This window comes from Equus caballus, chromosome 9 (genome assembly GCF_041296265.1).
Source record: "Equus caballus isolate H_3958 breed thoroughbred chromosome 9, TB-T2T, whole genome shotgun sequence".
NCBI lineage: Eukaryota > Metazoa > Chordata > Mammalia > Perissodactyla > Equidae > Equus > Equus caballus.
Window position 1 is genome coordinate 3,640,235 of NC_091692.1, and position 22,757 is coordinate 3,662,991.

At 38.3% G+C, this 22,757-nt stretch overlaps 1 protein-coding gene across 36 annotated transcripts in view; it reads right to left on the reverse strand.

Moving 5' to 3' along the window:
- RALYL (RALY RNA binding protein like) overlaps positions 1 to 22,757 on the reverse strand; it is a 674,426-nt gene that overhangs the window by 79,194 nt on the left and 572,475 nt on the right. For all 36 annotated transcript variants that reach the window (XM_070222092.1, XM_070222081.1, XM_070222086.1 and 33 more), the window contains one exon: positions 11,537 to 11,584. In XM_070222092.1, coding sequence (XP_070078193.1) covers positions 11,537 to 11,584 — 48 coding nt within the window. The remainder of the gene's footprint in view (positions 1 to 11,536; positions 11,585 to 22,757) is intronic.

Here is a 22,757-nt window from a genome sequence, read left to right on the forward strand (position 1 = left end):
CATAATTGCTTTAAAACAGTCAATAAAAATAATCTAATATGAAAGTCAGAAGTGAGAAAACTAGAACAGGAAGAAAATTAAAAAAAAACTTTTATAATAGGTTATTTCATAAAATTACACCCTATTTACACACACAGATGAAAATGCGACAATCTCTTTTTGGAAAATAATATATAAAACATAATAACAAGATAGACTGGTTTTCAAATATTCATTTAGAGACATTTAAAACTATGACACTATGGGGAAAAAAGTAGTATACAAACCACACTGCGAGCAGAATCTAGTACTGTGAATGTCTCCTACACTATAGAGCTAAACTGTTCACAAACGTTTCGGAAACATGCTGGGAAAAACTACGAGATGTCTGGAAAGGAGAAGAAATGAAATGAGACAGAGTTCAAGACAGGTGCCATCCTCTGTGAACGAGCAAAGTCCATTAGAGCTGGAGAACGGCCAGCAAAGAGCAGGTCATGGATGTCAACACATTACAGTTTACTGCAAAGCGTACAGGCAGGACAAGGCTGAAAGGGTTATGAATATTATCCATACCACTAGGGGCTGGAAAATCAAAAGGGTCAACTAAGCCTGCCCCTCATTTCAATCACAAAACAAGGTCTACATTCCTTATTTATAAGTTGAATTCACAGGGCGCCTTAAGTCAGTGAAGCAAAACACAAAGGCACTTTTATGAGCTACAACACCCAAAGCTATTGAGGGAAAAGAAAAGACGGCAATTCACTCATCTTTCAGGGTGTAAGAGGCAAGCTCTTTTGGAGGGACCGTTTCCCAAGGCCACAAAATCACAACTTAGGAGGTTCATTAAAGCCACATTTCCTGCTGATTCAATTATAAGGCAATTTGATAATATTTTACTGGGAGCTGAAATATTTATCAATATTTCTATTGCTTCCCCCAGCCAAGGATTATAAAGCCTTCAGTGTTGGCCAGCCCTGATCTTGAGTTGAGAAAAGACAGCTGCATTTGCTCATTATATTTGTGACATACTTTTAGCACATTTTAGGAGCACTGTCAGTATGTGCTGTGTCCTTTGTCGTCAATTCCTACAGAGCGTAGCCTTTGTTCTCTGAGTATTTTGATGAGTTGCTTCAAACAGAGATTTCTCTTTTCTCACCAAGGAATTAAGCAAGTCTTTACCCATTCTTTCTGCCCCTTAATGGGAAGATATTCAGTATCAGTATTTAAATTTTTTTTGAAGAAGATTTGAGGTTAGCTAACGTCTGTCACCGGTCCTCCTCTTTTTTTTGCTGAGGAAGATTGGCTGTGAGCTAACATCCGTGCCCATCTTCCTCTACTTTATATGTGGGACACCTGCCACAGCATGGCTTGATAAGCCGTGTGTAGGGCCATACCTGGGATCTGAACCGAATCCTGGGCTGCCAAAGTGGAACATGAGAACATTACTGATGCACCACCAGGTCGGCCCCCAGAATTTAAACTTTTAAAAGTAATATGCAATTTACAAAAGAAACCTAAAGAAAGGTACAGTAGGCCCTCTGTATCCACCGGTTTCACATCTGGGATTCAACCCACTGTGGGTCGAAAGGCCTATGATGGTTGTGTCTGTACTGAACATGTACAGTTTTTTTCCTGTCATTTATTCCCTAAACAATACAGTATAGCAGCTATTTACATAGTATTTAAGTTAAATTAGGTATTATAAGTAATCTAGGGATCATTTAAAGTATATGGGAGAATGGGTGTAGGTTGTACGCTAATACTGTGCCATTTTATGTAAGAGACTCCAGCATCCGGGGATTTTGGTATGTACGAGGAGTCCTAGAACCAGCCCCCTGGGGATACTGAGAGACAACTATAAGGGCATTACACATGAGAGCGTAATTTTTAATTTTGCAAAATTTAATGGAGTTGGGGAGTTTCTTAATTTTGATTGTGCACACTTGAGTTTACCAGAGATAAAACGAAGGAAGACTGAATATTATCTGACTGCATAAAAACCTCAAGATGATGACGGGAAGGGGGCAGACTTCCTGGGCCTGGGAGGCGGGATGTAGGCGGATCCCATGCAGAGGGAGTAGGTGAGAGGCAGCACATGCAGGGGACACCGCACTGGCTTTCTCATCAGAATTCTCTTTAGAGCAAATCAAAGAAATTTTGCCTTTACAAAATATTAAACCGGCAAATACTGTTGAGACAAAGGAAACAGTCCATTAAAGATTATAGACTGACAACAAAGATTGTAATCCAACAGAATTAAATGGAATCCAAATCTGAAAGGTCAGTTAAAAGCTTGAAATTTCTTCCTTCCTCCTATTTTTTCATTCCTTCCATTCTCAGAATTATACTCCCCCTCCTGTTCTTTAACGGTTCTTCTTTTTCCCTAATATTGCTTAGTCAGAATATCATTTTTCCTCTAATACCTTGCTGGTCAAATAGATAATGATTTATAATGAAGCCAAACACATAGTTTTTCCTTCCCCAAGGTCTGCATTAAAATAAAAACTCTCAAAGATCTAAGAATACTGGTTTCCCCCTAGTATTTGCTGGTCAAATGGATAGTGGTTTATAATGAAGCCGAACCTAATTCTCTCTTCTCCAAGGTCTATTTTAAAATAAGAACTCTAAAAGACCCACTCTCAAGCAGTAAATAAAATAAATGTAGTCAGCTTTGAATAAAAGAAACCCAATGAGGAAATTTGAGGATTTAATTTGCTTTATCTAATAAATATTTCTATTTTCATGTGTTCCTTTCTTGCTTGGAATTTTGTTTGCTTGAATAATACCTGGGATATGTAATTTTATTACCTAGGAAAAGCTAAGAACTGTTAAATAATTTTAGTATTAATTTACTTGATAAAAATAAATACAACTTGTCTCTAGGAAGAATAAGGATATTAGCTATTAAAAAATAGCTCCGTTTTGGACAAAGGCAATATAATGGCATATTGACATAAAAATATGAATACAATTTTGAATGCTTATTTTTATTAAAAGCGTGTTATTATTAAGCTTTAACAATAGTAAAGCAATAGTTTAGAAAAAAACACACTCCCAATCTCAGACTCTGAAACAACTACCATCATTCTCTAATCTTTTTTCCCCAGGTACGCATATGTTTTCACATCGTGAAAACATAATATATGCACAGTCATGTATTCTGGCTAATTCTTTTCGGTTTATATTAAAAACATTTCTCAAGCCTGCTAAAGGGTCTTCCTAATGTTTATTTTAATTATTGTTCTTCATTTTCTCAAATAGATATACTACATTCTAATAAATCATTACCTTGTGGCCTTTTGACTCACTGGCTATTTTTCATTGTCAACTAATGTGATTTTAAAGTTCAAGAAAAAATTTTGAAAATGTAATATTTGCATAGTTTTTTGTCCCCAAACACTAAATTTCCATTTTAGATAAACAGTGATTTCAAGAATTGGTAATTATCTGTTTTCTGTTAAATTTCCTTCAAGAATAGAATTGCTCATTTTCCCTACTTATGAATCAAAACTACATAGTCACTACATGGTTAATCTAACAGAAATACGTGGTCTGGACTGGGGGCTGAACCCAAGGGCCGCCCAGAGCCAAAACCTGGCAACGAGCTCAGGGCCATGTTCTCACTGGGCCCTTAGCACATAAACAAAGATCAATGACCGAAGGACCAGAGAAGATCTCTCCCTGGGTCTTGATTCAACCTTGAATCCTCCTCTTCAGCATGCTCCACTTCTGACAGACGTATAGTCTATAAAACCAAATTAAATGCCTATCATTTTTAAGAAAGAATATATTTGAAATCCAGATGAATGATTCTTATATCCTGCTAGCATATCTGTTTTCTATACTGTTTGAACTACTCAAAATTCATAAAATCTGTCTCTAATTTCCACCCTGACTTCAAATAAGCTTTTGGTTAAAAGTGAATCAGAAAGTAATTTTTAAAGGCACACTTCACTTGAGACCAGTAAATAAATAATTTCTATTTCTATTGTTTGTGATTAAACTTTTCTGAGACTTTCAGTGGAGATCCCCTCCCTGGATCTCGTGCAAATTCTTCTTGGACATGCTTTTAAAGGCAAGCTGATTGAAATCCTGAGTGATCTTTTTAGCAATATTTTGACCTTAATATATAGTCTTTATATTTTGCACTACTTTGCTATCTGTTATATTTTGTGTACAGCTTTTAGTAATTAAAAAGTTAATTCATTCAATAGCATTGTAAGGCTATAAATCAATAAAATGATTCTCTTATTCAATTCTTATAATTCTATAATGTGGGTATTCAGCCATTTTGCCCGTGAAGGAAACTTACGAGAAAGAGAAGTGACTTACTCAAGTTTAATCAGCCAGCACACACACATCTAGGCCTGAAACGCATGTCTTCTGACTCCAAATCATGTCCTTTGTCAACTGCACCAGGCTGGTATTTCCAAATGTTTTAAGTGGAATGTGATTCTACCAGATGGTAATTTAAATTTGTGTAATGAAACAGCCACTACCTCTTGCTAATATGTTTTTGCAATATTCATGAACATATACTGTGCTCTACTAATCAATAATCTGAAACAACTGCAACTTGACTTAGAGTCTTTTTCATGAGCACCACAAAACTAGTAACTTCTCTTGTGTTAATATATACAGGGCCAAAACGGTTCCAGAGTTGAACAGCGCCCATTTTGAATCATTTAATATGTGTACCGTGTATGTTTTCCATATGGTCAAGCACCTCTGGCATTTCTTTTTCTCTTAGCAGAAGTTCACTCATTACTGGAGGTTATGAACTGCTCAGTGCTCTTCCTGATACTACTGAAAAAAAGTTGGATTAAACTGCTAATAATATCTCAGAAATTGAAAACATACCTTGGGGGATTTAATATAATTTTAGGTATACATCTCCTTGTACTTTACTTGGAAGAGTATAAATATTTATGCTCGGCTTTAATAACGTGTAATGTCCTTCATTTAGAGTCATACTTGACCTTTTAGAAGAAAATGCTATTAAATGCTGTAAATTATTGGACAATGCTTCGTGTAATATAAAAATGTGAAAGCTTAGAGTAACCATACCCTTCATGATCCCTGAAACCATGGATAGACACGAAATCAGTCTTTGGAAAAGTTACTGCTGGGCCAATGCATCAAAATGATAAGATGGAACTTTGTGTAAAGAACTTTTTCTAAGCTAAAACTATGTAAGGTTGAAAATCCCCAATTACATTAGAATCGCCAAACCTGGCAGAAATCGGATAATACCATGTGGATGTATGTCAATTACTAAACTCTAATCTCTCAGCCTCAGACCCAGCTTTAGCCGCAGCTGGGGTTGGGACTCCGTAAACTGCATTCCCGTGGGGCCAGGAGCTCCTCACTAGACTCAGCCAACAGAGGACCTGAGAGGGAGACTGCCAAGCTGGGGCAGGAAGAGAGGATCCATCCTTCCTAATGTTCTGCTTCCTGCTTTTGTTTTGGCTTCCTGTTCTTGTCAGCATTACTCTAGCCTTATTTCTTCGCCCTGGCAGCAGCAATGCATTCTAGTAGCAGCAGCTGACTCCAGTTTGAGTAATTTTGCAACACTTGCGGAACACTGTCTTTGCCCTCCCTGGGAGGTCTGGGCTCCAGCCGCACAGGGCCCCCTCTGGGCTCCATACACCAGCACCAGCTGAGCAGGACCGCCTGCTCCCAACTTCAGCACTGCACGTCCCTTGTTCTACATTAAATTTTGATAATCCCAACCTCTTCCTCTGTTTCCCCAGCCTTACATGTGGCTGCTGCTTCTCGTGGTTGCTCATTCCATTATTCCATGCTGCTTTCTTTTTGCTTTTTCTGTTCCTTAACACCCAATCAGAACATTTTTACATATAATTATCCCTGTTAAATATATCTATGTGATTTCTGTTTTCTTGACCAAAACCAAAGCGGTGTGGGGTTAAAGGAAAGAGCTGAGCACTCTCTCTCTGCAGTGAAGTGTGTTCGGCTGCGACTGGAACACTCTGGGAGCAGGAGAAGGGAAAACAAAAAGAGAATAATCCAGAGGTGCCATAATGGACTGTTGTGGAAGGACGACTGACCAACCAGCTTATTCTCAGTCATAGGGCCATTGCTACATGAATATCAGTGTAAGAAATACATTCACCATCATTGTCAATGTTTACCGTTAGCTGTCATTAACAGCTAGCACTGATCAAGCACTAAAAATATACTAGGCATAATGTAGATCATTATAGATACATCCTTTCATTTAATCCTCAGAACAATCTCATGAGGCAGGAATTAATTTCATGCTCACTTCATGGAAGAGACAACAAGTCCTGTGGTATTAAATGACTTGCCCAAGTTGGCATTGATGTGGATTAAGGCTGCCCCAGCTAGAGAAGCCCAAGGTGACCTGGCCTACATGCCAAACTATATGACCCAGTGGACTTTTTTTATGGTATGAATTAGGACTGCCCCAGGGAGAGAAGCCCGGGGCATCCTCACCTGCATGCCGATCTATATGGCCAGATTCGTATCTAAAGTTATATGACCGCACAATAACCAGACCCCATCTGCACTGAAATCATTTAATGACTTTTTACATCATCTTTTCTTTTTTTCCAGTAAAAATAAGTCACGTACCCATGCCTTATAAAATTAGCCCTAACCCTCAACTCAGGGCAGCAGCAGGAGCTCTGACTGCCCGTGGGTCTTGTCCCCATGCCAGCGGGGGCAGCAGCAGGAGCTCTGACTGCCCGTGGGTCCTGTCCCCATGCACCAGCTCTGCTTGCCCATGGGTCCTGTCCCCATGCCAGCGGGGGCAACAGAAGCAGCAGCAGCAGGAGCTCTGACTGCCCGTGGGTCCTGTCCCCACGCACCAGCTCTGCCTGCCCATGAGTCCTGTCCCCATGCCAGCGGGGGCAGCAGCAGTGGCAGCAGCAGAAGCTCTGCCTGCCCATGGGTCCTGTCCCCATGCTATTCCACACTATTCTCTAAATAAAAGAGCACTACTGCCAGATCTTGAGAGTCTAAGAAATCTTTCTTTCGACTCCTCGGCTCACCGATCCCGCATCAGGCATCACTAGTAAAAAGAGAAAAAAATTAACCATAAATATGAGCAGAGTGTAATTTATGAGGAATTACTGTGGATAAAACTGTTAGCACTGACTTTGTAAGCTTTTCTTCTTGTCCAGCCTCTCCAATCTGTTCTCCTTTCCAGGGGATCTATGTTCACAGGGAACTCCCAACCACATCCACTGGTAGCAGATGCTTACGTCTTTCTTAACCAAGTGCAATAAATGGAAAAATTAACGAACGAGAGCACAGACTGCTTAGACAGTCTGTTAGCAATACAACCATACTGATTTTTTGCACACTTAGAAGCCAAACAGATTTTATATACGACAAATAAACAATTTTGGAAATTGTTCAGAGTGAAGTTTTTTGTTTAGCAGAGAGTGATCTGAAAGCTTCAGGCTCTATAATTATTTGGCTGATTAAAACTCTTGCTCTTTGGCAGGTAGGATCTATCGATTGATCCATCAATCCATCCATCCATCCATCCTTCCATCCATCCATCCATCCATCCATCCATCCTTCCTTCCATCCATCCATCCAACCATCCAACCATCCATCCATCCATCCATCCATCCTTCCTTCCATCCATCCATCCAACCATCCAACCATCCATCCATCCATCCATCCATCCATCCATCCATCCATCCTTCCTTCCATCCATCCATCCATCCATCCAACCATCCATCCATCCATCCAACCATCCATCCATCCATCCAACCATCCATCCATCCATCCATCCATCCTTCCTTCCATCCATCCATCCAACCATCCAACCATCCATCCATCCATCCATCCATCCATCCATCCATCCTTCCTTCCATCCATCCATCCATCCATCCAACCATCCATCCATCCATCCAACCATCCATCCATCCATCCAACCATCCATCCATCCATCCATCCATCCATCCATCCATCCAACCATCCATCCATCCATCCAACCATCCATCCATCCATCCTTCCTTCCATCCATCCATCCATCCATCCATCCATCCATCCATCCAACCATCCATCCATCCATCCAACCATCCATCCATCTATCCATCCATCCATCCATCCATCCATCCATCCAACCATCCATCCATCCATCCAACCATCCATCCATCCATCCATCCATCCTTCCTTCCATCCATCCATCCAACCATCCAACCATCCATCCATCCATCCATCCATCCATCCATCCATCCATCCATCCTTCCATCCATCCATCCATCCATCCATCCATCCATCCATCTATCTATCAATCTATCTACTTAGCTATCTGTCTGTCTCTCTAATGATTCTAGAGAGCCATAATTTATACACAGTAAAATGCAGATCTTGGTTTCTTTTTAAAGATCAGAAAGCTGAGAACCTGATTACCTGCCCAAATTACAACTTTAGTTACCAGAACTTGGGTCTCCTGCATTTACACAAAACTCTATTTTAGGTGGAAATTCTTTAAATGTGGGAGAAAGTCACATTATAGAACATGTAAGAGATTACAATGCTAAAATAGTTTCATATTGACAAACTAAAAGACAATATATATTAACTGAAAACTTTATTCATAACAATTAGGACAGTGTTCTGCTCCCTGGAAAAAAAGCTGTATTAGAAAACGTCTTTAAAATTGTCAAAAACTAGGGGCTGGTCCAGTGGCGTAGTGGTTAAGTTTGCTTGCTCCACTTCTGTGTCCCAGGGTTCACAGGTTTGGTCCCGGGCCCAGACCTAGCACCGCTCATGAAGCCACACTGTGGTGGCATCCCACGTAAAATAGAGGAAGATTGGCACAGATGTTAACTCAGGGCCAATCTTCCTCACACACACAAAAAAAGAAAAATAATTGTCAAAAACTAAAATTCTCAAACTGTAAAGGCTATCTAAATGTTATCTTAATAGCAAATTGGATTATTTTAATGGGCCAGCTCTTCACATCATTTTTAGAACAAGTTATTACATGCTATTTAATATTTAAAATAAAATACCATATTTTGTAGAAAGTATAAAAATAATTTGAGAAAATTATCTTTTAAAAATTCATATTTGGTCACAAAGGGACAACTAGTGAAATAACTTGCTTAACTCAGTAGTTTGAACATAATGGTAATGAAGGCATGGTTGTAGGTCTGATTTCTATTTAGGTAAGGCTGTTTCCTTTTATTTAACTCCATAGAATGATATTGCTCCCCCTCTGTTTTGCATATTCATACAGTTGATTGTTGAATCTAAATGGATAGGTTATAGTTGTAGTTTTGTCACTAATTGTGTGACCTTTGGAAAATCAAAATCTCTCTAAATCTGAGGAAATGAATTAACAACACAAATTGCAAAATTGAGCACCTTTCCTGCCCTTGTGGAGGAAGGAAGGCAGACATGAATCAAATACTGCCATCACAGAAAGAAATACAGCAATAAAAACCAGAAGCGCTGTGAAAGAATAGCACTGGGTGCCGAGAGAAGGGAACAGAGAAGCTCAGTTAGGCTGAGAGTGGTGTCACGCTGGCTTGTGAAGGCTGAAGTCAAGTACAGTAGGTGTTGGAAGGAAGCATAAAGAGGGAACAACACAGAGGAAAGTCCTGGGCCAGAAGGACCATGGTGTCCTTGTGGAACCAAAAAAACACCCGTAGGGCTGGAGCAAGGGGGACAAGACCCTTACAAGGGGTCCCGAAGTCTCTTCCCTATTTAGAATGTCTATTACAAGCTGTTTTTCCAAGTTTGCATTTTATGCTTTTGGATTTTTGTTGTTGTTGTTTGAATAGAACTTATAATTAAGGACTTAAAACATATTTACCTAATTTCTTTTAGTCCAATGATCTATCTATGTACAGGCGGTCCTCACTCTGCTTCTCTCTGAATTTTAATTACCGATGTTTAGCTAAATAATCAAATTTCAATTACCATAATATATTACCTAGGAGGAATTTCATAAAGTCCACACTTTGCTGCTGGTTTTTCAGTCCACAAATCACCATGCAAACAGCACATGTGCATCACGATCGGTCACATCACTTCTGTCAAAGTCTGTCAGTGATTGGTCACTGTGTGTCTGTTATGCGCTTCACACACAGAGAGCACATGTGTAGTTGCATTGTCTCCCAGTGATAAACCCGTGTGGTGTTTTACAAAAATGGATAATCAAAAGAGGTAAGTGGTTAAAAAAGATGAAAGTGCAGCAAAGAATTGAAGAGTGATAACACTGGAAGTGAAATTAAAATGAAAGGTATTGGAATTATAGGAGAAAGAGCTGACTGCAGGGCTGCTGACACTCTTCCAATTGAGAGACTCTAGATATGGCACCAGAGTATGGAGCTAGAGGAACTTAGCAGAAGCAAACATATTGACATAAATCAGGAAAGTGGTTGTGATGTGATGAAAACGGATGGAGCTGTCCCAGCAGAAATGACACTGCCAAAGAACTAGACACTGAAGAACTCTCGGAGATAGTTCACAACGCTGATGAACTCTCGAAACTGATCCGACCTTAGAAGGAGTAGGACAACTCACCAAGGCGTAAAAGACACGCTCGCTCCATGTCAGAAGTTACACGAGAAGAAGGCAAGCACGTTTCAAACTACTTTAGGTAAGTCTTTTTTACGAAGAAATAAAACACAATTCTCAATATTTTTACTGTTTTAAATTACAGTGTACTAAATAAGTATTAGGTATATTGCATTTCCCTATATATTTATAACTGACAGTAAGAGAGTTTTTTATATTTTGATGAATTTTTTTTTTTTGAGGAAGATTACCCCTGAGCTAACTACTGCCAGTCCTCCTCTTTTTTGCTGAGGAAGACTGGCCCTGAGCTAACATCCATGCCCATCTTCCTCTACTTTATATGTGGGATGCCTACCACAGCATGGCGTGCCAGGCGGTGCCATGTCCGCACCCGGGATCTGAACTGGCGAACCCCAGGCCGCCGAGAAGCAGAACGTGAGAACTTAACTGCTGCGCCACAGGGCCAACCCCTTGGTGAATATTTTTAAAGGTCATAGAGAATCCAGTTTTTTCCCCACTGATTATTAATATCACTTTGCATGGTTTCCTTTTATTGTCCTATACTACCATGCAAAGTAAGAACCATTTGTAATTTTTACTGAATCTAACCAATACAGCATTTTCAATGTGTCGTATGAAAACAGACATATGTTAGAAGGTTGGAGTCATTTTTCTGAGTTTACAAAACTTTCAGTGTTAAAGATTTCTAAGTCAACTAGATACTTGGAAAATAATATTGGTTAATTAAATCTTGAGAATATTATCCAAGTATCAGAAACCAAATCTTAGGCTTAAGCACCTCCAAAGCCCTAAAAGTCCCAAGACGTAACTATACTTCAGTAAGTCCAATGAAAAGAGGAAAATGTGTCTATATTCTATTTTGGGGGGCTTAGTAAAGTACTTTTTAAATTTTTACTATAAAATATTATTTTAAACATATCAATCAAGAATATGTGTGAATAAGATATACAAAATAGTTAAAAGATAATTTTACTCAAAGGGAAACAAGGATGAAAACTTTACGTACCGATTGTAGAAATCATCTCTGTAGTAATCATAGTCAAAGACGTAGCCACTAGGGAGGGAAACAAAAATTTAGTTGACATTTGTTTCAGCCACATTAATTTTGGTATTTATCTATGATATTATAGCAAGAAATTTGTTACTTTTTAAACATTTATTTTTCAATGCAATTATGTATCCAAAGCGTTTTTACAAGATAATGTCCAATTGGATACAGTGCTATGTCAAACGACTATGGTACGTCTAACAATGCAGAGGCTGATAATGGTTTGTGTGGTTTGGAATGGAAGATGAGAGCAGGTGGCAAAATACATTTTTTAATACTTTCAAAAGAAGTAATTAAATATGAATTAAGACCATTTTTTCCAGACAAGATATAATATAGTTATCTCTTCTTCTGAAGGTATATACAATGAGGCTAAACAATGAGCAAGAGGTATAGAAATAACACCAATGGGAAGCTTTAATGACCCCTCACTATCAGAATGGTAAATAGAAATGTGGCTTGCTCAGAAATTCAGCATTTCTTTTTCATTCTAAAAACTTATGATTCAGTACTCCAAATAGAGAAAAAAAATACTTTGGCTGAATCTTACCAACAATAATTTAATATTTTAGGGTGTTTAAAAAGGAATTAATAAGTGCTTTTCAGTGATGAGATTATTATGACTAAGCTTCTTAAAGGAATACACAATAAAAGTTGACTCCCCCATTTGTATAATTGTTGGAGTTTACACAGCATTTTATATGCATTATTTCCTTTTAATTTTAGTTCTCAAAACAACTCTGTTGGATACTGTACCTGGAAGAAACTAAGGCGCAAAGGACCTAAGTGACTTGCTCAGATTTTTATCGCTAATAAGTGACAGAGCTGAGACTGGAGAAAACCTGAATCAACGTCTGGAGCTGTTTTCATGACACTGTGCAACCCTCCCCAACCGGGAAGAAACTTAATCTCATGATGCATGGGGTAACCATACTACAAGGGAGTAATTATTTTTAATGTTTATGCATTTATTTTTTTATTGTCATAAAATATACATAACGTAAATTTTCCCATTATAACCATTTTTATGTATACAATTCAGTGGCATTAAGTACACTCACAGTGTTGTGCAAATATCACCACTATCCATTTCCAAAATTTTTCATCATCCCAAATAGAAATTCTGTACCCATTAAACAGGGTAACTCCCCATTCCCCCTGTCCCCAGCCCTAGTAACCTTCATTCTACTTTCTGTCTTTATGAATTTTCTTATTCTAGACACTTCATATAAGTGGAATCATACAATATTTGTCCTTTTTAATCTGGCCTATTTAAGTTATAATGTTTTCAAGGTTTATCCTTGTAGCACATATCAGAATTTCATTCCTTTTTATGACAGAATAATGTAATATTGTGTGTATATGTATATTCTTCTGTTTACCTCTCCATCTGCTGATAGACATTTGAGTTGTTGCCACCGCTTGGCTGTTGTGAATAATGCCACTATGAACATTGGTGTGCAAGCATTTGTTAGAGTCTCAGCTTTCATTTCTTTGGGGTATATACCTAAAAATGGAATCGCTAGATCATATGGTAATTCTATGTTTAACTTTTTGAGGAACCACCATGCAACAGACAAGTAATCTCATATTCCCCAAATGATCAATGTAACAGTCCTTTAGTTTGTAAGTATTCTTATGTTAGGAAATTGAAAAACACATTCAGAAGGACTTGTTATTCCTTCTGAGAATTCAGGGATTAATGCGTTTATATCTCCTCCCACTTGTTACCCACCTAAGGGAAAAGCTTGCTGTAGCATACCCAGCCCATCAGACACAGTTAGTTCTGCCTCCAACACTGTCTAGTGGGACACACTGAGCTTAAACTCAAGTTGTGAAATGCAAAGAGGAGACCTAGTCCATGTGAATGTCTGGATGGAAGAACGAGCCTGGTCTGGCCAGAGCAATGCTGCTGTACCCACCCGTGCAGACCAAGGAGGACGATGAGACCATTGCCTGAAGAGTGAGAGCAAAAATAGCCAGTTTTGCCTGATAGTCATGGACTGTTAGAGAAGTACTGTTTTATGCTCTAGTTTATATTGCTGATGTAGACACAACTATGATGTTGCATTGAGGGATTTTAAAGACAACCTATTGGCTACCACCGAACCTGAAGGTATAAATTTCACTTCCAAACCTTCCTGATACAGAAGTGCATGTACCTCTTTCCTTGTGAGTCCCTTAGTTCTGCTGAGGATGATGGATATGATGACACCTGATCCAAACCCTTTTGTTTGGAAGTCTTGAGTTTAAAGTTACGCTACTTTTACTCACATTTGTCATGGGTGATCATCATTCTATCTTATGTTTGATTATTAATTTTTTAAGAATATGTTGGTAGATCCTCAGACTTATTCATTTTCTAAGTGAAAGTTTGTATGGTTTGACCAATATTTCCCCCATTTCCTCCACCCCCCAGCCACCAGCAGCCACCAGTCTACTCTCTGTCTCTATAACTTTGGCTTTTTCATAATCTACAGATAAGTGATATCACACAGTACTTGTCTTTCTCTGTCTGACTTATTTCACTTAGCACAATCCTTCAAGGTCCATCCAGGTTATCACAAATGGCAGGATTTCCTTCTTTCTTATGACTGAATAATATTCTGTTGTACACACACACACACACATATAAACACCACATCTTCTTTATGCATTCATCTGTTGATGGACGGTTAAGCAAGGATAGTTATGTGATGTGAGTGAGACATTAGCTAATGCTAAGGTGATAGTCATTTTGCAATATTTAAATGTATTAAATTAACATCTCGTACACCTTAAATTTGCACAATGAGTTGTGAGCATGCTGACGGTGATAAAGCCATCAAAAAGAGTGAGATCTTCTTTAGGCATGAGTGTAGAGTGAGAGTATGGAGGCTGGTCTTGTGGACTCTGGAATTTAGAGGTCCAGAGAGGAGGAAGAGATGGCAAAACAGGTAGGTAGATGTGGACAGGAGATAGAGCTCGCAACCAGATAGCTCAGGGAGTGGGCCCCAGCTTGCCACCGACTTAACAAGATATTTGTACTGGTTTGCTACAGCTGCCATAACAAAACCACAGCAGACTGGTTGGCTTAAACAACAGCAATTTATTTCCTCCCAATTCTGGAGGCCAGAAGTCCAAGATCAAGGTGTCAATAGGTTTGGTTTCTTCTGAGGCCACTTTCTCACCTGGCAGGTGACTGCTTTCTTGGTTCTCTGTCTGTGTTGTCTGTGTCCTAATCTCGTCTTCTCACAAGGACACCAGTCATATTGGATATACTTGATAAAGGCCCACCCTAATGACTTCATTTTAACTTAATTACTTCTTTAAAGCCCCTGTCTCCAAATGCAGTCACATTCTCTAGCGTTTAGGGCTCCAACAGATGAATTTCAGGCACACAAGCAGCCTGACAGCATTGGACGATCCATTTAATCTTTCCAAACCTCATCTGCCAAATGGGATGGTACAGTTTCTAGCACACTGTATTCACTCAGTGAATGTTTTTTATCAGCTTTCACACAGCTGAAATTTAAACACGGATTGATCTGATTTTTGCTCTGTGTCGTGTTTCTTCAGACATTTGTTAATTTAAACAAGCTTAATAATCTCAACACTTTAGTATATATGATTTTATTTTTCCTCAGTGTTAAAGAGAGCATTTTAAAGGTTTAAGAACAAGATGACGAGAACATTTAAAGATGTATAAATGCATCTTAATTTTTATGTATGTCTTCTCTCCCTTTGTAAACTTTCTGAATGCCAAGCATCCTGTAGATATTTGTTTCCCAGTTTCATTCTCCTGGCAGTGTCTAGCAATCAGAAATTTAATAACAACAATAATAATGGTAATAATAAAATAATATTGAGAAGTTACTGATTCTAACAGATAAAACTGAGCATTTACTAAGTGTCAGACATGGTGTTAGACATTTTAAGTGCATTAAATAGCTATTGTTTGATGGGACAATAACTTTCATACAATGAAAATTCTCAGTATTTTCAGATGTAACTAAATAAACAGAGAGAGGATGTGTGGCTAAACTGTTTTATAATCTTTTTTATGAGTCTTTTCTTTATATTATGACCTCAGACAGCGAAGTTTAATTACAAGAAGAAAACATGACACACGGACCAATGAATAAATGTGTTATTAATGTGGATGACAGTGATGTGTCATACTTTTAGGAAATACTTTAATAATTTAACAGCCTTCTAGAAATTTAAATATGCGTGAGAAAAAAGAAAAGAATTCATTTTTACTTTCCTCAGTTGCTACTTAAATTATCTTGTCCAATCTGCTTATTTTTTTGTTCAATCTTGATGCTAAGACATATTTACAAGAACAAGTTATAGCTAAAAATCCTGAATGGTTTGATCTGCAAGGCCCACTGTCTGCCATCACGACCTCAATTTTACCTGTCCAGTTAAGGATGAAATGAAATGCACAACCAGACCTGTCCTGGTAATCACAACAAGTCTGCTTTTGTCTTAACGGTTTGGGCTTTTAGCAGAAATGTCGTGGATGTAGTGGGGTAGGGAAAATCAAGCTGGATTTTCAAGGAAGAGGAAGAGATTCTAAGAGATGAAAAGAGATCACCACGGGGCAAGTCTGACCCGTGTCGGCTATGCTTTCCTCAGTGTTCCCACTGCCTCCTCAATTCTTTATTTTTCTCTACCAGATTCTCTCTCCATCATAAAAATCCTTCTTTTTCTTTCTGTGTGAGCCTCTATTTGAAATTAGCTGCCAAAAATGGCATTTCCAGGAGTCATAGTCAGGTTTATTAGGTATTCTGTGTATCCTAGAATTTTATTGCCAGCAAAAACTTATCTTTTAAGTTACAAAGGATTTCCTTTCCCCTCGTAAACTAAGTGTGGTGCCGTTATGCTCACGGGCTAATCTGTTTTGCCTTTTAAGGGAGGAACCTTTGCAACTTTCATTGCATATGACATTCTGGTTCTTAGGCCATTGAAAACAAAATGGTAATAAATTAGAGGTTAAGGGCATTGTCCAGGAGGAAATTAAGTCCAGTAAATGTTAACGTTTTTGTCATTTGGGGCCACGGTCAGTGGCAAGGGGCAGGTACTCAATTTTCTACAAAAGTGAAACAATAGCTTTGAATATTCAACACAAATAAATACGTTCTATTCTAATTTTCAAATCTGCCACACTTTTACAACTTTTATTCTACTTTTCAATGTACCTTTATTTTACTGGCTCAGATCCCTTCAAAATTTTTTTGGAAATCAGAATTGGTAAAGTAATTGTTTAGAGTTGCACACTCACTCTCTTTCTTTATTACTGAGGATTAAATGGGACAAAATAACTTCCCTGGAATTTCATTTAAATTTTTTCATTTATAGCAGAAGAAATCACAACTCACTGGGTTTTGCAATCTATGTGATCAATTTTATCTAATCCCTTTGAATTCATAAAACCAGTTTCACATGTGTAGACTGATACACAATAGTATTTCTTTTTATTTTCCATCACAGAATTTCATTAAAGTACAGTCCAAAGAATACTAATAAACTCTGTAGCACAAAGAGGGAATATCTTAATTTCTTAACAGACGTCCTGCCTATAATAACTACTACTAGAGCCTTCTCAATTACTATATCTGGCCCCCTAAATTAAATTGAATAATCAATTATTGAGCACTTTTTGTAAGTCAGCTACAATACTGGGAGTTGTGGAATGTAATATCAGCAGAACATGGCTTCTAACTTTAAGGAATGTCAATCTAAATACAAGGGATTAAATGGGGCCAGCCCGGGGGCCCAGTGGGTAAGTTCAACGTGTTCTACTTCAGCGGCCCAGGTTCATTTCCCAGGTGCGGACCTACACCACTCATTGGTGGCCATGCTGTGGTGGTGACCCACATACAAAATAGAGGAAGATTGGCACAGGTGTTAGCTCAGGGTGAATCTTCCTCAGCAAAAGAAAAGAAAAGAAAATTACAAAGGATTAGACAAATATATATATGGCTATAATTCAAGGCAGAATTCAAAAAGTGCTAAACTAGAAATAAAAACTGCCATGAGAGCTTATGGGCAGAAGAAATAGGACGTGGTTTGTGGGACCCAGGGATCAAACACGGTTTCATGAAGAGATGGCATTTGAGCTGGTCCTTGTAAAAGGATAGGGATTTGACAAGAGAATGTCCCAAAGGGGGCCTTCTAGGTGGTAAAGCATTGCAGGTAGGTAGAAAATCGCGGGACAAGGATGGAGAACAGGCCTCATGAAGTTCATTCTCTCCCTTCAGCACAGCTATTATTCAGAATACTCAGGGAGGTTACAATGTAGGCTAACTGACTGAATTTCCAGAGCATACTTCTCCACAGTTAAGGCTGCCAGCAAAATCAGAAGTGTCCTCAGAGGTACCTACAGGATCCTGTTTCTAACTTGTCATAAAATTTGGTGTAGATTCCCAACTGGAAGCATTTATACAGCTGAACAGATTCATAAACTTTGCCAAGAGAGTATGTGGACCAAAATCTGTCCAGAATACACACAAATCTGTAAATCTACTTTGGACTGTGTGTGTGTATGTATGTATGTATATGTGCCTCTGTGTGTGTGTGTGTGTGTGTAGTGGATACACATACACACATACATTCAAAATTCAAAAACAGTGAAATAAACTATTTAGTCTAAATTTCACTAAAAAAAATACTCAGTTTACTAACAAGGACCTGTGGGATGGGGGAAGAGGCTAGCAGGAACCTAAAGGATTATGGCACATTCATAGAGTTCCTGGCTAATTGTGGATCAGGAACTGGCAGCTCAGGAAGATAACATGATGACAAAGTTCAAAAGATGAAAATAAGCCAGCCAGCCATTTAAGAGTTCTGGTCTCTTACTTGCTGTGAGTCAAGCTTCCTGTCTCACACATTTAAAAGATGATTACTTTAATTCAAGGATGTGTGAAGAGTGAATTCTGGGAACAAGAGAGAGAGGAAAAGAAAAAAGACAACTGTTTTTCTCTTTTATGGCTGACAAGAAGATTCTGATTTTGGAAGTATCACCTTGAATGGGGGACGCTTGTTACCCTCTGTGTGCTATGCTCTGTTAGGAAGGATATTTACACACGGAATTCTAAAATTGTGTTTAGTTTTCACTTCTGTCTTCTGGTCTAGAATGAATGAAAAAAAAATATGATTCTCTTCAATTCATGATCAGTGGATAAAGCTACAATGAGAATGAAAGTTTATTTTTCACAAACAGCATGACACCCCTGGTAAGAGAACTATAGGTATGAATGCAGGAGAAACAAATATCTGGCCACTTCAAAGACTTGCCTAGAGATCTATGGCCTTGCCTGGACCAGCGAAATGGTCTCCATGCTCGTATTCCTGGTGGCAAGTATTTCCATACTTCCTACTCATTATGTATGCTGCTAGTGACCTGAAAGCATTCTTTTTACAAAAGAGCAAAAATAAAAACAAGGATAAACTCTTCAATTACTCCTCAGAGCCTACAAGGTAATGTTCAGACTCTTCGATATTCAGGACTCTCCAAAATGCAGCTCCTTTTTCCAACATTCTTTAACAACTAGTTCAAATACTCTTTTCATTATTCACCATCTCCCAGCGCCTACTCTCCTTGAGGCACAGAAAAGTTCCTTGCTCTCAGAGAGAGACATTCTTACATTTATAAACAGTCTTTCGCAGGAGCCCAGCCGGTTGCTCAACAGAAAGTTTCCTGTCACGAGGCTTTGCTCCAGCTCTCCTTCTGTCAACATATATTGTATATTCTCTCTGTTGAACATGCCTCCATTCTTTAAGGCCTAACTCAAGCCCCATATCTTCCTCATTATAAAGTTTCCTGAGTTAGACTAAATTCCATTTATTGTTCTATTCTTTCATTACAGGCTTTTTGTATTGACATTTGACTGATACTTGTCAGCTCTCTGCTTTTCCTGTCACTTAGCTAATCTAGAGAGATTTATCTCTGTTAGCTTTTCTCTTCACAAACCAATCTCTCTATTCCATTAATCATCCCCGTCTTCCTTCTCTGAACTTAATGTAATTTATCTGAGTTTCTTGACACTGAGGTTTTCAGAGTAAAATATTCCAGGAGGACTCATGTCAAAACCTTGCAGTGTAACATCTGTCTCTTTGTTTTAACTAAATTTAGTCATAAATGGCGGGTCTCACTCATTCTTATAGCTTCTTGCGCAGACAGAATTCTGTCTGAACACATTATTTCCTAATCGGCCTTTCACGAACCTATCTGTATAGACTGTGAGCTCTGAAACGGAAGGTGTTTGTAGTCATCCAGTAGATAGTTTTGGAATTGAACGTTACATGTCTGTAGAACTTTATAATATATATTATTATTACTTTTTGTAGGAAAAGTCTGTATCAGAATTTTTCAGACATTTATAGACATTTTTATATAGACAGAGGGTCTATATTAGAATTTCCAACCACCCGAATATCAATATTACAACGTTTACACCATTACAATTGCTATGTTGGGTTACACTTTTCTGCCAATAAATATCAACTTATTGCCATTACAATTGCTATGTTGGGTTACACTTTTCTGCCAATAAATATCAACTTATTGCCTCTCGGCTCTAAATCCACCTGTTTTTGCTCTTGCTTTGCGCTGATGGAGTTGGATCCTATAAGTGTTGCCCCTTGGCCAGCTGGCGCCGTGTGGGGGTTTGTCAGGAGAGGGTGCTGGAGGAAACGGCAAGGCACAGAAGGGGAAGGGACTGCCTTTTCCAGGTTCCCATGCACTTCTTGTTCCTCGGGCACCACTGTCAGCAGCATATGAGAGACCTAGCGAGGCTCACTGGCACCCCAGTAGGAGGGTGCCTACTCGCTATCCCTGGTCCACCAACACCCCAAGAAACTCCTCTGCCATGCAGTAGGTGGCAGCCACAGCCTCTCCAGTGGAAAGTGAGTCTCGGCCTCGGAGGAGAGGCTCTTCCAGGTTTGTTCCTTCCTTGATGCTCTCCCTCAGCCACAGAGAGTAGCTGGCCCCTACATTTTCTATTCTGACATTCTTTTCCAGTCTCTTTTACCCTTCTTCAGTAGTTAACTATATTTTACTAGTTAATTGCTCATATTAAATTTTCCCTGTTAAAATGACTGGTGTGGTTTCCACCTCCTGTCTCTTGACTGGACCTTGCCTGATACAACCCAGTTTAGGCATTCTTCTATTCTACATGTTTGAGAATGACCATATGTGATGTATGAAAGGGAATAGGTTGTCTATTTATAAATAAACCTTTTCTAAATCTTGTGCAGTTGATATTATTATTATTATTGTTTAACTTATTGGATTATACTGATTTTTCTAAAGCTTTCCTTCAAGGGTAAATATATCAACTTCTCACATTCTTCAGTGTAGAGACTAGTTTATAGAAATGTTTGAGGGTGATGTCAAAAGGAATAATAATAATGTTAACAGTTGACATTTATTGAATGCTTAGCATTTATCAGTCACTGTTCTATATGTTTATATATATCAGATTATTAAACTGTCTTAAAAATCCTATGAGATATACCTGATTTTATAAATGAGAGAACCAAGGCATCAATATGACCAATTAAAGTCCAGAGCATAAACCACATCATCTATGGCTCACCAGATATTGGTGTAAGAAATATTTGGCTTTTTCTGTCAACTGCAAGCTCAGTACAAGCCCTGAGTGTGATACCCCTAGCATAAAGCTAATGAAATCTTAGTAGGCATTAAATGAAATGTAGTGTCTTTAAAAAAGGAAATAATAATCCCATTGGACTTTCACTTTTGAGACATCCCTGGAAATGTTTAGTTTAGAGTATTTCAGTGAAGTTTCAGAAGGATTTTAGCCAACTGGATTGCATACAGATGAAAGAAATTAGAACGGCAATTAGTCTCAAAACAATGACCCTATGTGAAAACGGTTGAATTAAATAAGGATGTTTGGTCTAGAGAAGAAAGCCTTTGGGAAGGAAGGCAGCTAACTGCTTAAATATTTGAAAGGTTGTCTGGTGGGAGAGGCATTGAATTTATTCATTGTGGTTCCAGAAGGCAGAACAAGTATTAAAGAGTAGTAATTACAAGGAAGAACGTTACTACTAAATATAACAAAGAAACAGAATAATGAGTTCCAAATAGATTGAACTTCTAGTAGTTTGGGAAAGAGAATAGAATCATAAAAAGGAAAATACCGTGACAACACATTGTGTGTTCTAGTACAACACAGTGTAATGGACTCGTATGCCTCAAGAAAACCTTTTGTTTGGGATTTTGTAGAGAAGAGAATTAATGCATTACATATTCCTGGGGTTTCTTCCAAGCTGAAGTTTAATGATTTTATTAAAATCAAATTACACTGCTGAAATGTAACATTCAGCTAATCACACACAGGTTTGGGGAAGGTGGTGACCCGAATCTGGATCCCTTTCCATTTAGGACCAGTTCCAGTCTCATTGCCTCTCCTCAATCAAACTGAAGCAGGATTAAAGAAGGAATCAAAACTGAACTTTCACATTACCTACAAAGAAACAAAAAGAATGCTTCTTCCAAAACCAACAAACACAGTAAGAACTTGACTCAGAAAAATTTCTAGCTTTAGGTGTGTTCGTTGCTAGAGACGAAAGATGAAAAAGAAAAGAACTCAGTCTTAATCTCACTGGAAAAAAAGCAACATAATCATGCAAAGCAAACCAGAGGGAGGAAATTAATATCAGGCTCAGGTCTGGGAATCAATGAACGTAACCTGGCACAAAAGCAAATGAAAGCAGAAAAAATGTGATTTTCATCAGTAGACGCTGAAGAGGCATTTGATAAAACTTAAGAGGCATTGCTTGTAATATATTCCATGTAAAATAGTAAGAATATAATATAAAATAGTAAAACCATTTAAATTAAAATTGGGAGGATAGCTTTTATGACCATTATTCAAAAACGTCTTGAATATTTTAACAAATCTTTTTGTACTAAACTTTGTCTTCCATTACACACATACACTTAGTTTTTTAAATTGCCCATTTTCCCAAAATGACTAGTTACTCATATACGTCCTCTATATTCTTTTGATTACAAACTCATATTGCACTGAGCACATATTACCTAAGATGAGTGTTTCCTACAAATATAGAAGCAAAAGTGGCATGTTGAATAATTCTTCCACTCCTATTGACTTTCTTTGGCATTCTTTGTCGATTCTAACCTTCATGTATAAACCTAGCTTAT